This window comes from Lissotriton helveticus, chromosome 5_1 (genome assembly GCF_964261635.1).
Source record: "Lissotriton helveticus chromosome 5_1, aLisHel1.1, whole genome shotgun sequence".
Lineage (NCBI taxonomy): Eukaryota > Metazoa > Chordata > Amphibia > Caudata > Salamandridae > Lissotriton > Lissotriton helveticus.
Window position 1 is genome coordinate 40,117,757 of NC_136065.1, and position 15,838 is coordinate 40,133,594.

Genomic DNA, 15,838 nt, shown 5'->3' on the forward strand with positions numbered 1-15,838 from the left:
CAGTAAATGCAGTTCTTGGGTTTTGTCATGAACATAACAAGGGCAGAATTGAAATTGCCAGTGGAAAAGTTAAAGAAACTTCATAACGAATTGAGGAATTTCTTCGGGAGAAAGAAATTCCCATTATGGGCTCTAGCAATGATCCTAGGCCTTCTGTCGTCAAGAAGCAGAGCAATCTACTGTGCGCTCCAAAGACTCAAAGCCAAAGCATAAAGAACATGTCAATCGTATTCTCAAATGCTGTCTCTGGACCTGGATTCAAAGAAGGAACTACTTTGGTGGCTGAGGAATGAAGAAGCATGGAATGGAGGAGCCATTTTTGGGGAAAACCAGGAGATAGTGATAGAATCAGATGCAAGTTTAGAGCTATGGGTTGCAAGATGTGGCGACTCATCAGTCGGGGGACGCTGGACAGATCAGGAGGAGTTGCTCATCAACTGCTTGGAATTATTGGCAGGTTCATTTACAATTCTATGCCTCACCAAAGACTTAATGAAGTGTTCTGTAACATTGTGCATGGACAATGTATCTGCGGTTAGATACGTCAACACAATGAGGGGCCCTCAGATTTAGTCAAGGTCTTCTGGAGTTACTTTCTGAGCAAGGGCATGTTGGTAGCAGCGGAGCATATCCCAGGATACAGCAATGGTGTTACAGATTTGTTCTCCCGGAATTTCAGAGATTCTATCAATAGGAGGTTAAACATGGACATTTTCCTCAGTTGGCAGTCTATATGGGGACCCTTCGGGTGGACCTCTTTGTGGACAGATGGAACACTTCACTGTCAAAATCTTTCAGCTGGATGCCGGACCCTCAGGCCTCGGGTGGATGCCTTCCTTCAGGATTGGCAGGGCCTAGCACCTTATGCTTTCGCTCCTTTTGTCATGCTACCAAGACCTACTACTACTACCTAAGCTACTGTTGCATGTTCGCAGGAACATGAAGGTCACAGTAGTGATGACACCGCTTTGAAGATCACAGGCATGGTTCTCAATTCTACTAGAAATTAGCTTAGGCTTACAATCTTAATTCCAACTTTCAGGGAAGTAATTACAGGCCCAGACAGAAGGAGAGTCACATCCTCTTGAAGAGCATGGACATCTGACGCTGATGGCACAGAGGATTTCAGGAGAGAATGGCAGATCCAGGCCTTTCGGCAGACGTTTGTAGACTCATATCGGAGTCATGAGAGCCTGGCACAAGGAAAGCATATAGACTGACTTGGGAGAAATGGGATTGATCCCCGGCACTGCTGGTCGGGTTTTCTCCTTCGTTATTACTAGGAAATAAATCCTTGCCTGTACAACAGCTTTTCGCCTCCTGTAATCACCTTACAACAGTAATTAATTACTTATCTGGTTCATTCACATTAGGACTCTCTTTCTTATAGAACAGTTAAAGTTTGCAGATCGGCTTTTGCAGCATGTCACTGCCTTGTAGACCGAGTCTCTGTGGGCCAAAACTTACTGACTAAAAAATGTATGCGAAGTATGTGGGTACTAAACCCACCTTCTGCAAAATATACTGCATTATGGGACATTAGAGATGTCCTACAGGTCTTAATAAGTTGGGGAGAGAATTCTGGATTATCCCCAAAACATATCTCTTATGAACTCACTGTCTTGCTGTGCCTGGTGTCTTGTAGATGGACTTCAGACATAAAAGCCTTAGGCATCACCATCAGGGACTACCAATCCGAATGGGTTCGTTTTATTTAAAAGGCGAAGAGAGGCCATGTCAACTAATGTTTTCTACCCCTTATTTACAGCGAATTAAAGAATGTTTGTAGTGAAATGTTTGATGGAATATGAGAGGACTGTGAGTATGAGAGGAAATACAGAAAAAATGCTAATATCCTATTAATTGCCTCATAGAGCAGTTTACTCCCCAACCATAGCACAATGGGTGACAGAAGTAATGAAAGAAGCAGGTGTAGACATTACTCTGCTCGGTGTACACTCCCTTAGGGATGCCTCAGCCTCTAAACCTCTCTTCCCGGTAGATATCCTCGGGGCTGCGGCTTGGTTCAATAAAAATATGTTTAAAAGTTGCTATTTTCGACCTGTTGCAAGCTTTATTGACAATGTATTAAACACACTTTAAAACTAAATAATGTTAACCTCTGTGTCATGCCATAACATTTGGATTTTTCACAGCCTGGTGGGCAGACATTCTGGGTTTTATTAAAGACACGGAGGCTTAGATTATCCCTCCACATTGGAACCCTCCCTGATGGAGAAAAGTGTTTGATTTTGTCTTGTTTTTCTTTTCCAGAGTAAGAAGTTTTCACTGATTAAGTTTTTCGTTTGTAAGTTATGGATCTAAGAAACTATCTTGTTCGCAAAACCAAAAAAGGAAAAACACTGCGTGCGGGGGAACTTTATTGTCTATTAGAAAGTTATTGAAGTTCTATATTCTTCGATTGTTGCTGCTGTGAGCGGGCAATAAAGGTGCGGGCAATAAAGGAGATTTGCTTAATCGTAGCCCCTGTGTCTTTAATAAAATACAAACTTTCTGCCCACCAGGCTGTGAAAAATCTAAATTCTCTTTCAAATGTAATATTTTGGATGTCTCTCAGACAAAGCCTTTGTGCAAGGTGATGACAATCAGAATAGGCAACCCCTCCACCCTCCTCCTGGACCCCTACTCTCTGGACGGCCTATAGGAAGCTTTATAAAATCTAACCAGCTTTTCTTTGCTTCTGACAGAACAAGCTAAGAACTGAGAAGAAGATACTTGAATCTGAAATTGAAAAACTGAGGAAACTCCTGAAAGAAAATGAGCAAACACTGCACGGGAGACTGGAGGAGATGGAGAAGAAAATCACCATGGTGGAAAATGCAAATATCACCAAACTTTCCAATCAAATCACCTCTCTCAATGCAGTGATAACGGAGATAGGAAAAAAGTGTGAGGCACCAGCATGGGAACTCCTGAAGGTGAGATACTGTTTGGGAAATACAACAAAAGAAGGAAGTGAAATATTCCTATTTTGTGTGCATTATTAAATGTATGAGTGGAACACACATGATCTCCTGGCAGGGTCAATGCACAGTGACCCCGCGCACTCTGACAGCCGCACAAAATATACAGTCATGGATTATTTACACTGTCCTACTTGATGCTGAGAGCCCGATTCAATATACAAGCAGTGGAATGTGCAGTGACCTCTTACAGTGTCACATATAACTTAATGCGACACACCAATCAATTCCAGTGACAGTAATTAACGGGGAACCAAAGGAGCAAAATGGGAAAAAAGCCGGATAAAAATGTAAAGCATAATGTGAGCAAACATCTAAGAAATTTGGAAAGAAACCAAATTCCTCCTTTTCTAAGAAGTTTGAAAACATTTCTGTTTTAAATTGATTACTTTTCTCCTGGTGCAAGTGGACACCTACTTTCGAGAGCACTGATCTCTTGTTAGGGTGAACAGCTATGTAACAACAGTACAGAGGATAGGTGGTCCCAGTGGGACAATTTGGAAGAACACAAATATTTATGTAACAGCATCCATTAAATTACTCATACTATAACATTCAGCTCATTAGTATCTATTCATATTGAACATCAATCTGAATGTTCAAAATCCAGCAAAACATCTGGAACATACATATGCAAAAGTGCCCCGAATGTGTAAAATAGAGAAAGGAAGGACTTGTGTGCAAAGTGGGGTTAAATGAGAGTGGAAAGCGAGTGACAATATACACATCAACAATGATATTAGTATGAATTCTAAGTTGTCCTGCGCATGAGGGAGCACTCCATGGTAGGCAATTCATCTGAATTATTACTACCAGGGGAACCCGCAAGTTTCATGCTGAGTTCATTTTCTGCTTAACGCGTTTCAGAGCCCCCACCACCTTTGTCAAAGGCTGCCTGCAGCTTCGCAAGAAAACATCCAAGGGATGCTCTCTGTCATCCTCCGAGGGATGCTCTCTGTCGCCCTCAGATGGATGCTCTCTGTCACCCTCGTAGGAATGCTCTCTTTTGCCCTTGGAGGGATGCTCTCTTTTGCCCTTGGAGGGATGCTCTCTTTTGCCCTTGGAGGGATGCTCTCTGTCACCCTCGGAGGGATGCTCTCTGTCACCCTCGGAGGGATGCTCTCTGTCACCCTCGGAGGGATGCTCTCTGTCACCCTTGGAGGGATGCTCTCTGTCACCCTCGGAGGGATGCTCTCTGTCACCCTCGGAGGGATGCTCTCTGTCACCCTCGGAGGGATGCTCTCTGTCATACTCGGAGGGATGCTTTCTGTCCCCCTCTTAGGGATGCTCTCTTTTGCTCTTGGAGGGATGCTCTCTTTTGCCCTTGGAGGGATGCTCTCTGTCACTCTCGTAGGGATGCTCTCTGTCACCCTCTTAGGGATGCTCTCTGTCGTCCTCGGAGGGATGTCCTGGATGTTTTCTGTCACCCTCATCTAGTGCCCTTTACATGGAGCTACTTCTCATGAAGCTTCTTGGCTGTAAACTAATCAACATATTTGATCAGAACATCACTGTTAAAGTGACAGCATATGACCACAATAAGGAGGTTTACACCTCTAACCCCACCCTAAGCCATATTGGAGAGGAATTTGGTTAACATTTAGGGTGCCAAGAAAATCTAGTTTTAAATTACATTTCTAATGCTGCTGGGCAGCAATTTGCAGATTCATTTTGCACACTCTGTAATATAATCAAGGGTTACTCGTAATATGAAATTGTCACTATTCTTCAAACTAAATTTATCTGGGGCAACATGCCATCACCTACTCCAAATGCCTGGTTACATAGCTGGTTACAAAAAAAAGAGTACAACCCAGTTAAGCCTCTGGGACCTGGGTGACTAACAGTACAGAGGATAGGTGGTCCCAGTGGGACAATTCGGAAGAACACACATATTTATGTAGCAGCATCCATTAAATTACTCGTACTATAAAATTCTGTTCAATATTATTTATTCATGTTGAACATCAATCTGAATGTTCAAAATCCAGCAAACCATCTGGAACATACATATACAAAAGTGTCCCGAATATGTAGAAGGGAGAAAGGAAGGACTTGTGTGCAAAATTATTCTGGACTTACTTCTCATAAGATAATGTCAAAATTCAACTATGTTCTTTTCAAAAGAAAACTTCCAACGAGGGGGCCAAGTTTGAATCCAAAGGTTCCCAATTACTTTGAAGAGTAACAAACAAGCAGGGGACCAAAGATACAACACCACTCCTCAAAATGTAAGGTTTTAAAATGTTTAAAGGAAAAGCGTGTCGGTAAAAATCGGTCTCATTACCTCATGGAAAGGGAGCTGTCATCATTACGGGGTAAACAAAATTCCAAATTTCCAAAGGGTCTCTGAGGTACCAAAGTTTCTAAACAAAAGTCTCGTCACCCATGTGACTTCCACCCGGCAGCATCGATCGCCTGTCACTGTGCAGGCTGCACGTGTGAGTCATGATGACTCAGCATTGAGCGTCTGTCACTGCGCAGGCTGCACGTGAGTCATGATGAGTCAGCATTGAGCTGACTGCACGTGAGTCATGATGAGTCAGCATTGAGCATCTGTCACTGCAGCAGGCTGTATGTGAGCCATGATGAGTCCTCATCGAGCGCCTGTCACTGTGCAGGCTGCACGTGAGTCATGATGAGTCAGCATTGAGCTGACTGCACATGATGCACGTGAGTCATGATGAGTCAGCATTGGGCATCTGTCACTGCGCAGGCTGCACGTGAGTCAAGATGAGTCCGCATTGAGCTGACTGCACAGGATGCACGTGAGTCATGATGAGTCGGCATTGAGCGCCTGTCACTGTGCAGGCTGCACGTGTGAGTCATGATGAGTCAGCATTGAGCTTCTGTCACTGCAGCTGGCTGCATGTGAGTCATGATGAGTCAGCATCGAGCGTCTGTCACTGCACAGGCTGCGCGTGTGAGTGATGAATTTTCCCTTCAGTGCTCCGTTTACGATGGAGTGAAAGGATGCACTTTGCCTCGAGGTAATTGATTTAGTCTTATCAGTGTCTATGCTTAAACAACTTTCCATTTCTTTATGAGTGGAACTTTGGGCAGAGGGTTAATTATTGTCTGTCCATCCTTTTGTTTAGAAACTTGGTACCTCAGAGACCCTTAGGAACTCTTGAACTTTGTTTACCCAGTTAATGATGACATCTCTTTTCCACAAGGTAATGAGACTTATGTTTACAGTCATGCTTTTCCTTTAAACATTTTAAAACCTTACATTATTTTGAGGAGTGGTGAAATATCTTTGGTCGCGTGCTTGTATGTTACTCTTCACAGTAATTGGCAACCTTTGGATTCAAACTTGCCCCCTCGTTATCTTTTGAAAAGAACATAGATGAATTTTGACATTACCTTATGAGAAGTCCAAAATAATTCTGCGTTTTGTATTCACAATATCAACCCTAAATAAAATCCCATTAAGTTCTGAGTGCAGGGATATCAATCACTTATGTCCCATCTTGTTCCTGTGGGAAGATAGGCTGGTATCCATTGGGACCAGCCTCCCCCATGTTAGTCTATGGAGCAAGATAACCTTGCAGCAGTGAGCACACAAAATGGCTGCTGTTCACTACCAGAGCATGTTACCTGCACTAGCACAAGCTCTACCTTTCCTATACACTGCACCCTGCCCAGGGGTGTACCTTGAGCCTTCCATAGGGGTGACCAATGTGTACATTAAGGGAAGGGTTAGGCCCAGCCAGTGGGGACACTGCCTAGGAGGACATGGCAGTTCTCTGACTGCACACAGGCACTGTGGTGGCAGGCCTGAGACACCATTTTAGGGCTACTCATGTGGGTGGCATAATCAGTGCTGCAGGCCCACTAGTAGCATCTAGTCATTACCAGCCCTGGTACATCCAGTACACTCTACTAGGGACTTCGTGGTGATACAAATATGCCAATCAGGTACATCCAATCAATATGATAATTTACACAGGGAGCGCTTACACTCTGGCACTGATTAGCAGTGGCAGTGTCCAAAGCATCTAAACCAGCAAAAACGAAATCCAGCACAGCATCAAAAATACAGGAGGCATAGGCAAAAAGATAGGGGAAAAACCATGCCAAGGGTGTCAGGTCTAACATGTGTCCCCTCCAGCTGAAAGTGGGGAGAACTACCCAACCTCTTGGGAGTCCTCTTCACTAAGGCGGAAGAATCTGGACAGACCATCAGCGTTGGCGTGTTCTGTACCAGGGCGGTGCTCCACCGTAAAGTCCATTCCCTTAGGGAGATGGACCACCTCAACTGTTTTGGGTTCTCACCCCTCATCTGCATTAACCATCTGAGGGGCCTGTGGTCGGTCTGAACTCGGAAGTGAGTCCCAAACAGGTAGGGCCTCAGCATCTTCAGAGCCCAGACCACAGCAAAAGCTTCCCTTTCAATCGCACTCCATCTCTGTTCCCTGGGGAGTAGCCTCCAACTGATGAAAGCTACAGGTTGGTCTCCGCCCTCGTCGTTGATCTGTGAGAGTACTGCTCCCACGCCTTGCTCTGAAGCGTCTGTCTGCACTATGAACTCACTGGAAAAGTCAGGTGCCTTAAGCACCGGTGCTGTGCACATGGCAGTTTTTAGGGCATCAAAAGCAGTTTGACAGGCCTCGGTCCAATTCACTTTCCTGGGCTGATTTCTAAAGGTTAGTTCTGTCAAACGGGCAACAATGGTGCCATATCCTTTGACGAACCGTCTGTAATACCCGGTGAGGCCTAGAAAGGCTCTCACCTCTGTCTGGGTCTTGGGGGATTCCCAAGCCAGAATGGTATGAATCTTTGCCTGTAGGGGCGCCACCTGGCCGCTCCCCACCTGGTGTCCCAAGTACACTACTGATCCCTGCCCTATCTGGCACTTACTGGCCTTGATAGTGAGGCCTGCCTTCTGCAGGGCCTTCAACACTTCACAGATGTGTTGCAGGTGTTCCTCCCAAGTGGAGCTGAACACAGCAATGTCATCCAGGTATGCAGCGCGGAATTGCTCCAGCCCAACGAGTATCTGGTTGACCAGTCTCTGGAATGTGGCTGGGGCATTTTTCCACCCAAAGGGCATGACGCGGAACTGGAAGTGCCCTTCTGGCGTTGAAAATGCTGACCTCTCCTTGGCCCCCTCAGTTAAGGCAATCTGCCAGTACCCTGAAGTCAAATCAAAGGTGCTGAGGTACTGGGCAGCTCCCAACCGATCCACAAGCTCATCAGCTCTGGGGATGGGGTGTGCGTCAGTCTTGGTGACCGCATTGAGCCCACGGTAGTCCACGCAGAAACGGAGTTCTGGAGGGCCATCGGGCGTAGCAGCTTTCTTAGGCACTAAGACCACTGGGCTAGCCATGGGGCTGCTGGAGGGCTCAATTACCCCTAGCGCCAACTTCTTGGAAACTTCTTCCTTGATGCTGGCTCTGACCTTGTCAGCCACCCTGTAAAACTTTTGCTTCACAGGCAGACTATCTCCAGTGTGCACATCGTGGACGCACCAGTTAGGGACACCTGGGGTCAGGGAGAACAGGGAGGCGAACTGACCCAAGACTTGGCGACAGTCCCTCTGCTGCTCTGAGGTTAGGGTGGGTGAGAGTACCACACCATCCACTGACCCATCTTGCTCCTTGGCTGCCAGGAGGCCAGGGAGAGGATCACTATCCTCTTCCCCTCCAGCATATGTAGCCATGATTATGGTCACTTCAGACCTCTCAAAGTGGCATTTCACGTGCAACACTCTCAGGGGCTGCCTGGGAGTCTTCATGTTAACCAGGTAGGTAACTTCGCTCTTGCGCTCTACCACCTCATATGGCCCGGTCCACTTGTCACGGAGCGCGCAAGGCTCCACCGGCGCCATCACCCACACTTTCTGACCAGGGTGGAACTCAACCAGAGTGGTATTCTAGTCGTACCATCTTTTCATTTCCTCCTGGCTAGCCTCCAGGTTCTCTTGAGCGAGCTTCCTGAAGCGCTTTGTCTGGTTGCGGATGGCCAGCACATAGCTGAACACATCCTGGGGGGTTTTCCCACGGGATTTCTCCCACCCCTCCTTCACCAGAGTGAGAGGTCCTCTGACAGGGTGGCCATACAGTTATTCAAAGGGACTGAACCCTAAGGATTTCTGAGGCACCTCCCTGTAGGCAAACAACAGGCATGGTAACAAGACGTCCCACTTCCGTCTCATGGGTTCTTCTAGGCCCATAATCGTGCCTTTTAGGGTGCGGTTGAACCTTTCAACCAACCCATTTCCTTGAGGGTGGTAAGGAGTGGTGAACTTGTATGTCACCCCACACTCCTCCCACAGAGACTTCATGTACCTAGAGATGAAGTTTGTACCCCGGTCGGAGACCACCTCTCTGGGGAACCCCACTCGGGGAAAGATCCCCATTAAGGCACGACCCCCTACGGGGCCTGTGACTGTCCTGAGAGGGACTGCTTCCGGGTACTGGGTGGCATGGTCCACCAAGACCAGGATAAACCTGTTGCTTAAGGCGGTCTTGGGGTCCAGGGGCCCCACGATGTCGATGCCCACCCGCTCAAAAGGGGTGCTCACCTCAGGAAAGGGTTGGAGGGGTGCCAGGCACTTCCCTCCGCTTTCGCCACTGGCCTGACAGGTTTGGCAAGACTTACAAAAGGCACGGACGTGCTTCTTCATCTGGGGCCAGTAAAAGTGAGTGACAAGCCTGTGATAGGTCTTGTCTAGCCCCAGATGTCCTGCGAGAGGCACGTCATGAGCCAGACCCATTAGGAAGTTCCTGAAGCGCTCGGGTACCACCAGCACACGGGCTGCACCGGGCTCAGCGAACTTAGGCTCACTATAGAATAAGTCATCTTCCCAGTAAACAAAATGTTCCTTGGACCCTAGGCCTGCTGCCTGATCTGCAGCCTGCTGCCGCACACCAATGAGGGTAGGGCATTCCTTCTGCGTTTGGCAGAACTCCTCCCTGGAGAGACTACCCCCTTGCTGCCAATGGGTTAGCTCAGGTAATTCCCCCAGTTCGGCCACCTGCTCCCCTGTAGGTTCCAGGGCATCCCCCTCAGCTTCTGCTTCTTCCTGGACCGTGGGAACTGCGGGGGCTGTTTTCCCACGCCCTCTGCCTCTTCCTCTCTTGGCAGGTCCCTGGGCCATTGTTCCAGGCTCCAGTTCTGCTGATGCACCCTTACTGGCTGCCATTGCACGTGTGGTCACACAGATCCACGCAGGCAAGCCCAACATCTCCAAATGAGTTCTGTGCTCTACATCCCTCCATGGAGAACTCTCCAGGTCGTTGCCCAATAGACAGTCTACAGGCAAGGCATCACTGACAACAACTTCCAAAAGACCAGAGACTCCCCACCCCCTCCACCCCCCCTATTCATAGGGAACACGTGCTAACTTGCAGAGGCGCACTGAACTGTCAGCTGCCACCACAGGACGGAGTACATTGGGAATGATCTACTCTTCAGGCACCCACTGACACCCTACAAATGTCACGCTGGCCCCTGTGTCTCTCAGAGCCTCTATCTCTTTTCCATTGATGGTCACCTTCTGCCCATATTTTTTAGTGTTAAGGGGCAGCAAGGTTTTCTGGACCATCTCTTGGTCTCCTAAAGAGACAAGGGTCATCACTGCTAACCCCTCCTCCCCACTGGAAATCAAATCCCCTCCCAAAGCTACACTGACTAACCCTGGGGTTGGAGCACCAGTGGGTGCTGGAGGTTTGTTGGGACATTTAGGGGCGATGTGCCCCACTTCTCTACATGCATAGCAAGTAGGCTGAGCTCTGTTGTCCTGTCTGCCCTTATGGGGCCAGGACCTCTTAGGCTTGGGGGGTTGGGACTCTTTCTCCTGGGAACTATTTTGGGGCCCTTTAGAGAACTCCTTCTGATTACCCTTGTCCCCCCCACTCTTCTGCTGGGGACCCTGTCCACCCTTGGCTGGGGTACTTACCACCCCCTTGTGGACCCTGGTGCTAGTCCAGCGGTCCGCCTCTTTAGCAAGCTCACTGGGATCAGTTAACTTGCTGTCTAAAAGATGCTGGCGCAGCTCTGGAACACATAGACTACTCAAGTGCTCCCAACTAATCAAGTGACACAACCCCACATAATCAGTTACTTTGCTGCCCTTTATCCAACCTTCCAGTGCACGCGTGTACATACTCACACACTCCACCCAGGTACTAGAATCAAGTTTCTTGAAGTTCCTAAACTTCTGGCGGTACTGTTCTGGAGTAAGCCCATACCTGAGGCATAAAGCCTCCTTCATAGCGGGGTAGGTTAAGGTACCTGCTGCTTCTAAGGGTGCCAAGACATCCCTCCCAAAGGCCTCAAAATGCTTCCACAAACCTGCCCCCAACTCTTCTCGGGCACTTCATTCATCTTCAAGGCAAGCTCATAGGATCTAAACCATGCATAGATATCCTCACCCCTCTGATAATTCTGCACCAAATCTTTGGGCATGTATACCTTAACCGGCTGCACTGGCTGTGCGCTGCCACCATTAGAACTGGACTCCCCTTGTTTAGCATTAAGGTCCAGCTCCCTCAGACTCAACTCATGAGCCAACTGGAGTTTCTTCTCCTCCAAATCGAGAGCATTCCTTCTCTCCTCTGCCTTCTTTTCACTGTCAAGGCGCAACTTTCTTTCTTCTACCTGAGCCTTCAGTTTAAAAAGCTCAATATCATGGGCCCTAATCCTCTGATTTTCCTCCAGCTCCTCTGGAGAAAGACCCCTACTGGAATGGGTGCTGCCAGCCCTAGAAGCTGGCATATTCACTGGCAAATCACTGGATCCAAAAGCATTCTCCTGTGTACCTCCCTCTCCAGTAACCTCTTCTGCTTCAACATGTTTGGCCTCCCACCAGGCCCTTAAAGCTTTCTGTAGCTCTTCCTTGTTTGCACTGCCCTTCACTGGGCATCCAAGCTGCTTGCAGAACTGCTTCAGTCGCTCCTTTTTGTATGTGAGCAAGTCCTTAACTTCAAATTGCAATTCCACGTCTTCGCCTACTTCATTCTGAGACAAGATGGTTCCTAGGCTTTCCAAAAATAGGTTTCACCAGAAAAAAAAATAGGTGTAATCTGTGGCTGCTAAACTAGACCGGTGGTGTACGCAAAATCACTGTTGGTCGAGTGCAAATACTTAGTTCAAATCCTCACCGCTGTCCAACAATATAAGATCTGGGGGTCTCTAGTTGGCAGAGGTAAGTGCCTTTGTCCAAATAGGGACCCTTGCTTCTAGTCAGGGTAAAGGGACACACACTGTAGATAATCCCCTGCTCACCCTCCTAGGTAGCTTGGCACGAGCAGACAGGCTTATCCCCAAGGCAATGTGTACAGTATTTGCACTTAACACACACACAGTAATCCTACAACACACTACAAACTGAGACCACACAGGTAGGCATATGTAAAAATATAACTTTATCTAGTTTCAGCAGTAAAAAGCAGTTACAGGATGATTGCACGATATCTTCAGTTTCTCTTGGTATTTATCTTGTTTCTAGGAAGGTTTCACTCTATGAAAATCAGTCTCAGTGTCAGTAATCAGCAAATATGGCTGTAGGCTGTTGTTGCTTATAAAACGATCATATGGCTGTGCCTAGCGCTATTCTACTGAAGCGCTCCTCTCCGGCTGCACTATCCGATCACACAGACTCCCCCTGGCCTCTGCCGAACTCGCTAGCTCCCCGCCCGCTCCTGTTACTTCAGCGGAAGGCGGAAGTCTCAAATACCTTTCTGGCATGGAGGCGGCAGGCCGGGGGATGATCGATGCGGCTCCCTCTTTGCTCTTCTCCTTCAGCGAGGCTCCCGGCGTCTCCTGGCTATGGTGCCCTGCGTAGACCAATCCGGTCGCGGCTCCTCCAGCGAGCCCCCTTTTATGATGCGGCGATCTCCTGGGTGCGGAGCAATCAACGTGCAGCTTGCAAGCCGAGCCTTCCACAGCCCGCCAATGACAGCGCGGCACTCGGGCGAGCCCTCGGTGACGCGGGAACTCCTGCAGGGAGTTTAGCCAATCTGAGCGCGGCGCCTCACGACCAGCCTTCTACAGCAGCCAATCGGAGCGTGGCCCCTTCTATGTTCTCTCTGCGGTCTGGGAGCAGAGAACGGCACCTCGAGACCGATTTCAGGGCCCCGGCCCACGGCGGTGTTATGCGACCAGGCTAAATCAACACGCCTAGTGTAAGCAGATCGTTCCTGCAGCCTCTAATCCTTTCAGGGGATTATTCTGCACTGGGGATGCTCACAATCTCTCGGCAACCACCAAACACGTGCCGGTGAGCACGTCTATCTTTTAACACGGCAGGCAGTTATAAGCGCGGCACTCTCAATCGGGTCAGAGAGCAGCCAGCGCGCTACACGGGGCAAACGGCAGAAACTCTGTCAAGCAGCCCACGATCTCTGCAGCACACAGCAGCCTCAGGAGACACAGCAGAGTCTTTCAGTCTTTGGCAACCTTTCTGTCCCTGGGTTGCAAAACAGGAGGCCAGCTCTTCTCAGGCCCTTGGAGATTCAGAGACACAGCACACAGCAAAGTCTTTGTAGGTCAAGCAGGCAGGGTCACAGCACACAGCAAAGTCCCTCTTCACCTCAGCTTCAGTTGAACAGCAGAACAGGTCAGCCCTTAGAGCACACAGCAAGACAGTCTTCCTTCAGTTCTTTCAGCGGTCCTGGCAGAGGTTCCTCTTGATTGTAGAATCTGAAAATCTGTTGCCAGGGGTCCTTCTCTTATACCCCTAAAAGTCTTTGAAGTCTTTGTGCAAGTGGGCCCTGAGCCCGGTCTAAACCAGTTCTGGGTGTTGCTGGAGCACTTGGGCTTCCTGGCTTCTTCCTTCCTTTCAGTGTGAGGGGCAGAGGTGGCAGCGGCCCAGCAGGAGGTGGAGCCAGCATTGTGGCAGGCAGGCACAGCCCTATTCACTCCCAGGTGCTATCTCCTCCCACCACTCTAGTTGCAGATGCAGTCATTCAACCACGGGCTGACTCAGACAACCTGCTGGGGATCCCCAGCCCCTGTCACCCTCAAACCAGACAGTCAATCCACAAGCAGGCCCAGGCACACAGCAAGGTTTAGACAAGAGAACAGCCACTTTCTAAAAGTACTGCTCTCAAACACAGAATTCAAAAACAACCTTTCCTAAAAGATGTGTTATTAAATTCTGAGTTCAGGGATATCAATCACTTATGTCCAATCTTGTTCCTGTGGGAAGATAGGCTGGTATCCATTGGGACCAGCCTCCCCCATGTTAGTCTATGGAGCAAGATAACCTTGCAGCAGTGAGCACACACAATGGCTGCTGTTCACTACCAGAGCATGTTACCTGCACTAGTACATGCTCTACCTTTTCTATACACTGCACCCTGCCCAGTGGGGTACCTTGAGCCTTCCATAGGGGTGACCAATGTGTACATAAAGGGAAGGGTTAGGCCCAGCCAGTGGGGACACTGGCTAGGAGGACATGGCAGTTCACTGACTGCACACAGGTACTGCGGTGGCAGGCCTGAGACACCATTTTAGGGCTACTCATGTGGGTGGCACAATCAGTGCTGCAGGCCCACTAGTAGCATCTGTCATCACCAGCCCTGGTACATCCAATACACTCTACTAGGGACTTCGTGGTGATACAAATATGCCAATCAGGTACATCCAATCAATATGATAATTTACACAGGGAGCGCTTACACTCTGGCACTGATTAGCAGTGGCAGAGTGTCCAAAGCATCTAAACCAGCAAAAACGAAATCCAGCACAGCATCAAAAATACAAGAGGCAGAGGCAAAAAGATAGGGGAAAAACCACGCCAAGGGTGTCCGGTCTAACACTGTTCCCTCTTTGTTTATCCAATAGCCTGACTTTCCTTACTGAGCCAATCCACTCTATTGCCCTGGGAGGGGTAGTAAGAATCCAATTCACACATATCTCCCGCCTAGCTAATATTATTAGGGTAAACAATAAACACTTTTGACTTTTACTTAATACAGTAGTAGAACGATTACTATCGAAAATATCAAATATAACAATTAGTGGGCTTACCTCAATATTTGTTTCTAGAACTTTATCAATGGCCTTACCCACTTCTTCCCAAAAGATTCCCAGGTGTAGACACTGGTGGAACGTGTGGATATCATTCGCCTTGGGATCCCGGCATTTTGGACATTTTCTTACCACCTGGTTGTTCAGTTTGGAGAGTCTTTCCGGCGTCCAGTATGACCTATGTAAAGTGAATAGATGATTTCTCCTAAGTGGTGCAGAGACTATAGTTTGCCATAAAAGAGTGCAGGATACTTGCCAAAGATGATGCAAGTCTTGAGTAGGGTAGGTCTTTCTCCATACTTCATCCAGGACAGTGAATTCATTGTCAGGGGACTGTATCAAGTGCCAATACCATTTCGATATTTCTTTTTTCCGTACGTCTCTTAATAGTTCATATTCCAGATTCGCTGTGATTTTTAAAGTTATTTTCAGATTTTTCGACCAATTCTGTAGTTGATCGTATTTAAACCTGGAGATCTTGCCCTGTGTTACTTCCAATAATGAGTCCCAACTTATTAATGATCCGTCGTCAATCAAATGTCCCCATCCAGTTATTCCTGCTTCCCTAAGTGGGGTTGCTAATGTATCTTTTAGGCACTCTGGGGTCCTGGAGACCTCCAAATGGTTGCTAGCTGGCTATAGTACGGAATCTTCCAAATTCTTCTAATATCGTACCATAACTTATATGCAGTGTTAAGTACCTTTAGTTTGATCTTTTTAAAGTATTTTGGATGTCCAAACTTATAGAAACAATGATTGTTTTGTGTTACGGCTTTCTAGTAAGAAGAATAGTCGGCATGAGGTCTAAGAAAATGTCTTATATGTTTAAAATGAAAGGCTGTGTAGTAAGAAAGCAGGTCAGGGCTAGCAAT

General features: G+C 47.9%; 1 protein-coding gene across 1 annotated transcript in view; it reads left to right on the forward strand.

The window, feature by feature from the left end:
• Nucleotides 1-15,838, forward strand: part of LOC144752932 (E3 ubiquitin-protein ligase TRIM39-like) — a 331,687-nt gene that overhangs the window by 110,179 nt on the left and 205,670 nt on the right. The window contains exon 3 of the mRNA XM_078640749.1: nucleotides 2,709-2,939. Coding sequence (XP_078496875.1) covers nucleotides 2,709-2,939 — 231 coding nt within the window. The remainder of the gene's footprint in view (nucleotides 1-2,708; nucleotides 2,940-15,838) is intronic.